This window comes from Manacus vitellinus, unplaced genomic scaffold, assembly GCF_001715985.3.
Source record: "Manacus vitellinus isolate BGI_N305 unplaced genomic scaffold, ASM171598v3 scaffold_24_pilon, whole genome shotgun sequence".
Taxonomy (NCBI): domain Eukaryota; kingdom Metazoa; phylum Chordata; class Aves; order Passeriformes; family Pipridae; genus Manacus; species Manacus vitellinus.
In genome coordinates, this window is record NW_021939798.1 from 12,464,162 (window position 1) to 12,475,659 (window position 11,498).

Consider the following 11,498-nt stretch of genomic DNA (forward strand, 5'->3'; position numbering starts at 1 on the left):
TCCCCGTCGTCGGTGGTGGCCTCCAGGCTGGCCCCGAGGGACAGGAGGTACCTGCAGGACACGGAGCTGAGCCGCCGGGCCGGGCATCCCCGGGCCCGCAGCCCCGGCGCCGGGAGCAGCACGGCCCGAACAGTCCTGGGGGCAGCGCAGGGACCGGGCACCCCCCGGGAGGAGCCGCCCGGACCCCGCTCCATCCCGGCACCGTCGGTTCTGGGGCTCTGCAGCACCGGGGACCCTCGCAGCCCCTCACCTGGCTATGTCAGCGTAGCCATCGCTGCAGGCCATGTGCAGGGGCGTCCAGCCGTTCTCATCTCTCTGGTGGATGTCGGCGCCGTATTTCACCAGGAGCTTGACACAGTCCAGGTTTCCCGTCAGCACGGCCTCGTGAAGAGCTGCCATGCCTGGAGGGACAGGAGGTGTTAGCCCTGGCCTGGGGAAGGGTTCTCCATACTGAGTTCACAAGTGCAGGTTGTGCACAGCCCAGGAAAGGGGTGCCAGGAAGCCTCCTGCTCAGGGAGAAGACTGTAGGGAAAGAAACAAAGACTGAGGAAGCCAGAGGAGCTGCCACGTATTCCTCTTCCCCTTCTGCAACAAAAATACCCTGTCTGGGGCACCACTGCCCTGGCCAGACAGGACAGAGGGAGAGAGAAGGAGTTGCCCTGTACTTAGAGCAGCTGCCCTGAGTCCTGGCTGAGACTCAAACACAGACACAAGAAGTCTCTGGGGTCCTGCTTTGCCTGAGTTTCGGAAGGTCCTCACTAATTAAGAATCAGTATGGACAGGAGGAAGCCTGGGGTCATTTGAGCCTGTCTGTGTGGCCATGTGACAGCAGAAGCTGAAGCCAAGCACAAGAAAAGGACAAGTCTGGGCTCTGCACCAGCCCATATGGATCAAGGCATTCCATAAACAGTTGCTGTTGAGGTTGGGTGCAAACAGAACACAAAGCCTTCCCCATGAGTCCCCGGAGCCAGACATGCAAGAGGGAGCAGTGTTTGTGAGAAATGGGCAGAGCCAGGAACAAATGCAGAGCCTTTCCCCACTCTTCCTCAAGCTGGGGTGAAGACAGGAGGGGTCCTGCCCAGAGCTCACAGACCAGCCTGTGCTTGCTGCTGCTCTTTGAAGTCTCACCGCACTGCAGGTGCTCTGTTGGGCCTTGGAGGGACCTTGGGGCCAAGCTCCCCCCTTCCCACAGTGTGCGCTGACCGTGCTGTTGAGGGGAGATATTGGGGTCCTGGCTCTTGGGCCCTGCTGGGCCATGCTGAGGGCACTGCTCCTCACTAGGGAGGGACCCAGCTCACTCCAGCTCTGCCAAAGGTGGCCCATGGCCTGGCTTCCATGTCCCTCAGGGCCCCACCAAGCTGTGCCACCACTCTGCCCCAGCTCTGCTGACCCCGGCAGCACTCACCAGAGGGGTAGATGGTGTCCAGCGTCACCTTCCTGGCTCGTATGAACCTGCCCACCTGTTCCAGGTCCCCCTGCTTGATGTGGTCCTGAAAGACGACGTCGTTGGGGAAGTGCACAGTGCGCGAGGCCCTCAGGCGCGGGGTGTACCGGCCGTACCGGGGCACCGACACGGGGCAGTAGTCCCTCATGCTGGCAGCAGCCTTCAGGCACAGTGGCATAGGGGTTGCTTAGCGCTCAGCCCAGCCCCTTACTGCCCTGCTCTCTCTTCTTCTGCCTGTCAGGGCTCTCCTTGCTTCTGAGCTGTGCTTTTCCCCACACTGCTGTGCTCCCGCCGTGTCCGTGTCCGTGTCCCCAGCCGGCACGTGTCCCCTGGCACAGTGGCATAGGGGTTGCTTAGCGCTCAGCCCAGCCCCTTACTGCCCTGCTCTCTCTTCTTCTGCCTGTCAGGGCTCTCCTTGCTTCGGAGCTGTGCTTTTCCCCACACTGCTGTGCTCCCGCCGTGTCCGTGTCCGTGTCCCCAGCCGGCACGTGTCCCCTCACCGCAGGGAAGCGACAGCCACCGTGCCCTCCTACACTCCCAAGCTGCATGCAGGAGGTGGCACCTGGCACTCGCAGCTCACCCGCAGGCCCACAGGCCCAGGACTGATGGTTCTCTGGGGGCACCGTGTTATAAAGGCTTCCCTGGGCTATTTTGGGGACATGCAGCTCATGCTATTTGCCATGATGCTTAGTAATTGAGCCGCCCAGGCCCACAGCCTCCCACTTTTGGGCAGAAGTTGGTGTCTCATCTTACACCCACCTGTTGATGTGCCCATCCAAGGGGTCAAATCTACTCTTGCATGGATAGCCCTTCAGGGGAGCCTGGAAGCAACTTCCCAGCAACAAGCCCTCCTGGGAGAAGGGACACAGGCACGATTGCCAACAGAGGGAACTGGCCGCTCATGTCCTGATGTCCTGACCGGCCAGCACAGTGCAGACATGCCAGGGCTGTGGTGCCAAATGCATCCAGAGCTGTTCACCCTTCTGTAGCTGCATGGGACAGCTTGAAAGAAGCAGGAGGAGCAGCGCTGCCCAGCACGACTGCGACAGCGCACAGCCCAGCAGGGAGAATGTGACCGGTGAATGAGGTGTCCCCTGTGCTCTAGTGAGGACAGAGGTACTGCTGATGCTTCCGAGGCAGATGCAGAACCAGAAGCCTGCACTGCTGGTCCCTGATGTTCCATGTCCTACTTCAGACTGGGAAGCAGCTGCTGGTGAGGACAGACTGCTTTGAGCAGCCTCAGAGGAACAGTGGAAGAACAGCACCACCACCAGACAATTCCTGCCTCCAGTACTCTCCAGCTACACTGTCACAGGCCCAAAACAGACCACCTGCCACAGAGGAATCACTCAGGTCCATCAAGCATTCAAGCAACTACTGCTTTTACCCATTAAAGTTTGGGCATATCAGACACATGAGCATTTTGTGCTCCGGGTTGTACTGATGGGATTGTCCAGGCAGATGTGTCAGAAAAAATCCCTGTGCTGCTTTAGGAGTCAGGGATTTCACTCTGCCTCTCCTGCAGCAGACCCTTGCCTCAACCCCAGTAGCGTGGTGAGCCACACACCTGAGAACTCCTGCCCTTGTTTATCTGCTGGCAAACATCGATCTCTTGGCCGACTGTCTGCTCGGGGTTACATCAGCCAGAACACGGCACTGGGGACAGAACACTTCCAGCCTGCTTTCTTGGAACAGCAATTAGCCACATACATGAGATGGCTGCTGAAGTCCTGCTCTGCCACAAGGTGCCTTGCACTAGGAGAAGAGCCCCCTCCTCTTAGCTGAGCACGGCAAGTCTCAGCCCAGGAACAGAAGAGAATCACTGCAGAGCTCAGACTTGGTTACACTTCAGCTGGCTCCACAAAGTGGACCTTTTTGAGCTGAGTCCTAGACAGCACCTTCCAGTGGAACTTCTTGCTAGTGGGGCTCCTTTCCTCCCCACCCCAGAACACAAGGCAGCTGTCACCAACCAGCCCAGGCCACCAGCACTGCCTGCTCTGTTGGGGTGCAACACTGGCTGGGACCCTGCCTAGGAGGCTAGAGCTGGAGACAGAGAGACAAGTGTTGTCCAACACCCCTGTGCCACTGCCTCGGCACACCCCTCCTCAGTGACAGCTACCAATAGCTCCCCCAGTTGCCCTCTAGCCTTACTGTGCCCTCCCTGTAACATTTATAGCGTATTTTCAAACCAAAATACCTTTAGCAGCAAGCAGCATGTTTGGAAATAGCAGTGTGGCTCACAGGGTCATGTGAGCCCAGCTGGCAGAGCCACAGCAGCCCCAGCATGCCCTGGTTCACTGGTCCAGAGCAAGGTCCCCTCACGCCAGCCAGCTGGCCCAGGGGCCACACGCTCCCAGAGCCAACTCACCCCTAACAGAGCACCTGCACAAGCCCATGGAATCTGGACAGGGCTTGGACAAGTTTTTTTATCCTTTATCAATTATGTGGAGAAAGCTGACTCACACCCCATTGTAGCAGAGTCCCTCAAGACTCAGCCTCCAACTCTGATCCCTTTGCAGGGCAGGTTCAAATATTCTATACTTTGATAAAGATCAAGAGATGTAATAGTATTAAAATCTCAACTTTATTTGGCCGTCAAATTCAGTACCAACCAATGTTATTGTAGCAGAATGCTAAGAACCAGGCTGATGCAGCTCAGGCCTTTGAGGCACTCCCCCAGTCATGTTTCCAAACCCCAATAATTGCAAATGTCCTGTTTGATCTGTTTATCAGGCCCTCCCCCACCACCCACCTGCCAGGTCAGCCCTCCCAAAATAATTCATAGAAAGGGATCGCAAGTCTTGCCTTTGATCAAAAGGATGGAGACACTGCTGGTGAGCCAGTGGCCATCTCCACCCTCAGAGCCTGCCACAGCCAGTGCACACAGTATTCCACCCTTCCAGGTATTTGGAATTGTCATCTCCAAGTGTCTTAAAGCAGAGGGGAAAGGAACATCTGGCCACCATGAAGAGAAGCACCTTCACATACACCTTTCCCCAGGAAGCCATCAGCCCTCTGCCTCTGCCCCTACAAATACTGAAGGCCCACCCCAGGGAAGAACAGCTGAGGCTATTACGGACCCTGCCAGGTGCAGAAATCAATTATGGGCTTTAGTTTTAAAAGAGAAAAAGAAAAAAGCTTTCTTGGAAGATGTTAGTGGCAAGGCTCCAGACTGTCAGGCCACTGAACTCCTGGTAACACCTCACAACCTCCTGCTGCCCAGAAGAACAGAATACTCCAGACAAAAGCTGTGTACAAAAAAGTACATCACAATAAAAAAAAAAAGAGCCCAGCTGGCTGGGCTGGCTCCCTAGTGACAGCTCCCTTCTCAAAAGCCAAAAGAAAGAAAAGTCAAGTGTACAGACAAGTGAGGGTAAAGTGTTACTTTAAAAGCCAATCCCTGGATTTCCAGTCATTCACCTTCTGCTTTAAATCTTAATGGGTTTCTGACTCCCTGGCTGCATCACAGCAGCCAATTTAGTGTCTGATTTTTTGGGTGATGTAGATCAGTCTTCTCTTTACAATTCATCCTTCTGGAGTTTCTGCTCATCCTCATCACCTTCCTCAAGGTCCGTCTCTTCATCTGTCTCCAGGTCCTCCAGATCCTGTGGGGGTTACAGACAGCTCCTGGTTTCTGGCACGTGAGGCAGATCCAGAACCAAGCACAGAGCTGCAGCTCTGATCTGGTCACTGCCCTCTGCTGCCACGTTAACAAAACATCTAGTGAGGAGCTTCCAACTAGATACACAGGTATGTAGCACTGATCCCACAGCCCAGTTCCAGGTGCTGAGCAGGAGTTCCCTAGGGAACAAGCCCTCAGTGCCCCAGCAGTGCACAACCCCAGTGCTGCTGCTTCACACACCCACTGGGTGCTCTCTGGAAAAGGAGCCCATTGCAGGCTCACAGCCAGCCAGGCAGCACCTCAACAGGTCACACTGTGGGCACTTTTGTTCACCAGCAATATCCTCTCCTACCACATAACAACCCAGGATCTGATTGAGGATTCGGGCACAGCACCAGATCTGACCCGTGCTCAGTGTTCTCAAGGCCCAGAGTGATCCATTCACATTACTCACATCATCAGCTGCTGCCCCGTCCTGACCTCCGCTCTCCAGGAATTTTTTGAAGCCTTCTAACGTCCTCTCCCCGTTATAGTCAATGACCTACAGAGGGAAAACATGAGGATACTGGTTATGGGCACTACTGACCCACACCCCTGGAGAGGAGAATTCTCTTTCTGAGCAACAGTGAACATGCCAAGCAAAAGGGAATTGAAAAATTCACCTTCACCCATATGAGATGAAGGAAAACAGCTCAGCCACTAGACTTCAGAGATCACTGCGAGGAAAGAATAGCCTGCAGATGAGCACACCATCCTCTATGCTCCCTCTTCTCCCCATTCCCACTTCCCACCCCCCACAAAATCTCCCTACAGCACAGCCCCCCATAAAGGGTCTCGGGTGTCCTGTAGACTTGATGTGTTCTATCCCAACAGAATGCAGAGCCCTCCCAAAGGCCTTGTCCAAGACACAACTCAAGCAGGCAGCTGAGCATTCCCGTGCTCCCTGGCTGTGCAACCACACGAGCTCGGCTCCTGCTTACATTTCTGCCAGAGCCTGCAGGGAAGAACTTGAGTGTGGGGAAGCTGTGGATTTTCACCGCCTCCACTTCATTAGCTGTCGAGTCCATCTTGGCAATGACAATGTTCTCATGGTCCCTGTAGGTCTCTCCCAGCTTGTCCCAGATTGGAGCCAGCTGCTTGCAGTGACCACACCATGGGGCATCTGTTAATTACAGAGACAGAGATGTACCAAGAAACTAATAAGGTACCACCCCTTCCCAGCCAGACAATTCACACACATCTTTGCAACCAAGGCACTGCCTTTGGGGCCTAGACTCTGCAAAATGCTTTCTCCCTAATCATGGTCACACAGTATTTTGGTACTCCTTTCACACACCAGTTACTTGGAATCAGCTGTAGGAAGACACTCACAGAACTCTACGAAGACATTCTTATTCTCATCAAAAGCTACTTCTTCAAAGTTCTTCCCAACCAGAACTTTGACAGGCTGCTTATCCCAGTCTTCAGGAAGATCTTGACTCATCAGGTGGGGCTAGAATAAGAAGTGAAATTCAGAGATTGTTTGCTGCTTGGACTGAACATGTGATCACATATCCTGGAAAATCCAGGTTTAACCACCCCCCTGGTGCCTCTGCCACAGGCTGTGAGCAACCAGATGAAATGGTCACTTCCTCTTCTCCCACAGAAAGTCTTCTTTGCACCCTGACCCAGTGGGAATAGCAGGTGCTGTTGTGCAGAGAGAGGGCCAATGGAGCTCTGCAGGAAGGAAGCAGCACTGCTGACAGCCCCATTCACATGGGACTGGGCTTTGCTGCACCCCCACAGCCCCTCCAGTGGGCAGGCACAGACAGCTCTTTACACTGTGCCATATAACTCACACCTTCCACAGGTTCTTGGCAGAAAGAGCAACTGGAGAAACAGCACAGTCCCCACGGGCAGAGCACAAGAGCTCAGCTGTACCAAAGTGCCAGTACCTGCAGCCTCCATGCCCCAGCAGCTTTGCCCTTCATTCCTCAGCACAAAGCCCGGGGGATATTTCGTGCAGGAGACAGAGGAGTTTCTCAGACTCGCACAGCCCCTCACAGGGAGTGTTTCTGTTCCTTCTCAGCCAGCCCATTCACCACTGGCACCATTTATCCACATACCTTGATCTTGCCCTCCAGGAACTTGTTACAGAACTCTTTGATCTTGTCTGCTGTCAGCTCATCAGATTCAGGTTTGTATTTGGTCATCTCTTCCTCCAGGGTGATCAGACGTACAGCTGGGCACTCTTCCTTCTTTAGGCCAAAGAACTCCAAAATCCTCTGGTTGTCACTGTGGTCACTGTCTATGAAGATGAACAGGATCTTGGGAGGAAAAAGTGAAAGGCAGGAGGTGAACACAAGTACCTCATGGCTACCACACTTCACACATGCAGTCACACAAGTGTAGTTGAATGGGGCTCTCTTCCTCCCCTGTCCCAGCAGAGAGAACTGGCTGCAAGTTCCCTCCACAGCTGCTCCCTGTACAGACTCCTCTGCAGAAGGCAGTCTCAGCTCGTGGTCTAAGAAATCCATCTCACCTTCCCTTTGAAGTTCCCAGCTGCACTCTTGAAGTTGTCCAGCTTCCCTTGATAGTCAGACACGCTTTTTGGTAGGAACAGCAGAATATGAGTCTTGATCTCTCCTCCAAAGATTTTAGGAGCAGTCTGAGGAGTAGAAAATAAAATTTATTTTTGGAAGAGAGGCAAATCAGTGTCCAGACCAGTTTGACTCTGCTATTTTGAGCAACCCACAGGAGCCTCCAAAACTGCAGGAAGCTCTGCACAGCAAGCTCACATCTCCTTTATCCTGTGTCCTTCCCACTTCTCCATACCCCCAAACTAGTGTCAGCTCCACAGTAAAACATCCATGGAACCTACAACTGGAGCTTTGCTATATTCTTGCAGCAGCCACGGGAAGGGCCTTACCAGGTATCTAAAGACTCACCTGCTCAGTGAACTCTATGACCAGAGGCAATGAATTAGACTTGATGAAGTTCAGCAGATTATCTTTTGTGATATCCCCTTCAAAGTTGTTTCGGCCTTCATCAAACTGCAAGAACAGACATTCTTTATTAGAACACTTCCTACACAAATCTCTCAAAGCCTTCACACCAGTCACTGCCCCAAGGGATATCAGCTGCACTCATTCAGAGCAGACTTCCATCTCAACAAGGTCACCACATGTCACATAAAGTCTGGATTAAGGTGTCTACCTTCCTGGCAAGCAAAGCCTTAAATCATTCCCCAGCAGGAGGTGAGCAGCAACAACAGCCAGCTCTGATCTCAGCCTTGCTCTGCACCACCGCGACACCACTGACGGAGCGGGTCACCAAGACAGACCCAGAGCAGCCATCTCCAGCCCTGCAGCACAGGCAGCTTCTGCTGCACAGGAATCAGTGGTGTCAGAGCAGACACTGCAGCCAGACAGTGCTGGGAACATCTGCCAGCAAAAGCCTGCAGCAAACAGTGATTTCCTCGGCTCTGGGAGGTCATTCCAGTCTCTGTTGTTAGAGACAACAGCACACGGTGCACGTCCTACCAGAGGCGCCAGGTCCTGTTTTACACAGGGCCACCACCCATATCCCTGACCAGGATTCTCAGAACCCTCTGGCAGCCTGGAACAGGAACAGCTGTAGAGGCACATCAAGGTTAGAGAGAGGATGTGCAGGAGGGCACTGGCAGGGCCACGCTCGGGTTGCTGGCAGAAGCAGGAGAGTGGACTCAGATAACTTTCTGTTAGGGAAAGCACACCAGCCCCAGCAGAAAAGCTGAGGACAACAGCATTGGAAAATAACTTTGCAAACACTTTGAGGAGCATTGCAGGTCACCTCAGTGCCTTCAGGACAGCTGCGTGAGGGTCCATGTGAGTCTGGACAACTCACATGGAGTAACAACAAGCCAAACCCTCTCAGTTCAGACCCAACTGACTGTAAGGAACTGAGCCAAAGCCCAGAAACAACACGGTTGACAAAATGAGCCATCAGGTTCTTCTACCCCAGTGTTTGGTTACTGTGGGTGCTCTTTTTCTCCTTGGTTTGGAGTGGACATGTCCAAGAGCTCCCATGGCACTGCCCTGCCATTGCATGGAACAGGAAGGAACCACCACAGGCTGGACAGACCTTGGCTGCTCCTTCCACAGAGCCCAGCACTCCTGCCCCATCCCAGCCTAGCACAGCACAGTCACTCCAGCTCTCAACACACCTGAAGGGGTGCCAGGCCCAGAACTCTGCCCAGCTCAGTACTACCCAGAGTGGGGCACACAAAGCTACCCACATGACAGGAGTGAGGCACAGGTACCAAGTTAGCCAAGAACAAAACACTGCTCCCTTCCCTCCTGGCTTTGCTATGCATGTTGAGCTCATTAGTCAGATAAATCACCTGCATCCTCAGCCACAGTGACCTGAGGGGCCTCTGACTCAGAATGTAAGTCTACAAGCTTCTAGCACCATAAAAATAACTACAATGCCAGAGCTGTAGTGGAATAAAACACTATTTCAACTGAATAAAGAATAAAAGTCTTGAGGCTGTCCTAGGTCATGCTGGGCAGAGTGATGACTGATGAGATTACAGGTTTAATAAGTCTGAACCCAAAGCAGCTTTGTCCTGCCTCACAGCACCCAAGGGTGCAGAGCCACCAAGCTCCTTGTCTGCTCAAACCTGGAATTTCATCCCAGTGACTGGATCTCCATGCCTTCATGAGTACATTTATCTGTGATTCTGCAGGTAGTCAGCATCCCTCTGCACATAATCCACTGCCCCAGTCCAGTCAGCTGGAACTGCAGATCACCTCAGGAGTTTCTCTGGAGTGCCTGCGCTGCAGAATCCGCGGCGCTGAGACCGAGCAGCTCCTGAGCACAGCAGGGACTGATGGCAGAGGCCAACAGTGAGCAGGGAAAAGCCACAACCAAACAGCACCACAGCAGCCAGAGGGCTCGGCTGCTGTTCTCTTGAGCCTGTCTGAGTCCCGGGGGCCTCCTCAGTTACAGCCACAAGTGCTTTAAACACTGTGTGACTATTGCTGCACTGTGGGGAGCGAAGGAACAGGGAAGCGAGTGAGGAAACAGCCTGGACCCAAAGCCCAGCAGCTCTGGGAGGGCAGCACAGAGCTGGGAGATCGACAAGGCTGCACTCTTCAGGTCCCTGTCACTCTCCCATCCTAATGAAAGGGCCAAGGCTCTGCTCTTCCCCCCATGCTCTGAGGCTTGGGAATGCAGGCACACTGACAGCACAGGTCCTTTGCTGTTTTGTCCAGGGCTGCTCCTGTCTGAGTCTGACTGATTAGAGAGAAGGGAAGAGGCAGCAGACCCCAGTGTGGTGCTCAGGCTTGGCACGAGCCAGTACCTTCTTGAAGAGGACAACACCATCCTTGCTAAGCTGGTACTTGGAGAAGACATCAGCACTGGAGGAAATCCCAAAAGGAATATCATCCACGGCTTCTGCTGCCAACAGGAACTCCTTTGCAGCCTCTGATGTCAAATCCTGGAGAGTAAAGAAAGGTGTCTCACACAGGCCACATCACCTGAAGCACTCACATCTCAGGGCTCAGCCCAGAGAACTGGAAGATCAAGTAAGGCAGGACAGCGAGCGTTGCACAAGGCACAGGGCCTTCCTCAGCCACCAGGAAGGCCCCCGACACATGCAAGAGTGTCTCCAAGGGAAGCACAAACTCTACCTTGAAGAAGCCAATCACCACAACTTCACTGGAGTCCACCAGCTCCGCCGCCGCAGCCGCGTCGCTCAGGGTAGCGGCGGCTGGGCCCGTGCGTTTCTTCAGCCAGCTGACGATGTCCTCTGCTTCCCTGCCAGCTACACCGGGAGATAAGAGCGAGTCACTTTCCCCTGCTGACCCAGTTCAAGACCACAAAACTCTCAGGTTTTTAGAGACCTTTCAGTAGCTGGTCGAGAGGTCGGCGAGAATCGAGATATCGTTTACGCAACCTTTCCCTTTCACTCCTGGTGTAATTAAGCTAATCCATAATTGATAAGTCAAGGTACAAGGGGCTCCCAGGAATTCGTTCTTCTCTCACCTCTAGCCCAAGTCCTTAAACTTTGACCAGCAACACAGCACTTCCCCAAGACCTCAGTATTACTCATGCAAATACATCACCTTTACCTCCCCTGATTACTATTCCGGATGTTACCCTCAATGTCCAGCACTGGCCTGGCTTAGCTGAATTCTGTTGTGGCCTTTCTTGCAGCTCTCTCACACTCCACGTTTGCCCCCTCACCCAACGGCCCAGGCATGTTTCCAGTTCTGGGCTCCACATTGCTCAAATCAAGTCAAGCCACAGAATAAAACGAGCTCAGGTCACTTTGGTTTTCCATACAAAAGCAATTCCATCTACTCTAGTTCACATTGGGGATCACCCCACGTTCAGGTGAGGGAGCCCATGAAAGGTTGGCCCGTTCCTCGCCAGCCCAGCGCCACTCCCGGGTTGCTGTCACAGTGG

General features: G+C 53.6%; 2 protein-coding genes across 2 annotated transcripts; both read right to left on the reverse strand.

Annotated features, from left to right (window-relative positions):
* Window positions 1-2: 2 nt before the first annotated feature.
* PPP1R27 (protein phosphatase 1 regulatory subunit 27) lies at window positions 3-1,768 on the reverse strand (the record flags this gene model as incomplete). The annotated part of the gene is made up of 3 exons (XM_018073120.2): window positions 1,406-1,768; window positions 251-401; window positions 3-51 (listed from the first exon to the last, which is right to left on the reverse strand). Coding segments are annotated over exons 1-3 (417 nt in total), but the record flags the coding sequence as incomplete, so codon positions are not given.
* A 2,241-nt stretch (window positions 1,769-4,009) lies between these two features.
* Window positions 4,010-10,897, reverse strand: P4HB (prolyl 4-hydroxylase subunit beta; the record flags this gene model as incomplete). Its single annotated transcript, XM_025895167.2, has 9 exons — window positions 4,010-5,049; window positions 5,521-5,607; window positions 6,047-6,228; window positions 6,438-6,558; window positions 7,172-7,372; window positions 7,588-7,713; window positions 7,994-8,098; window positions 10,390-10,527; window positions 10,721-10,897. Coding segments are annotated over 9 exons (1,224 nt in total), but the record flags the coding sequence as incomplete, so codon positions are not given.
* Between the last annotated feature and the right edge of the window lie 601 nt (window positions 10,898-11,498).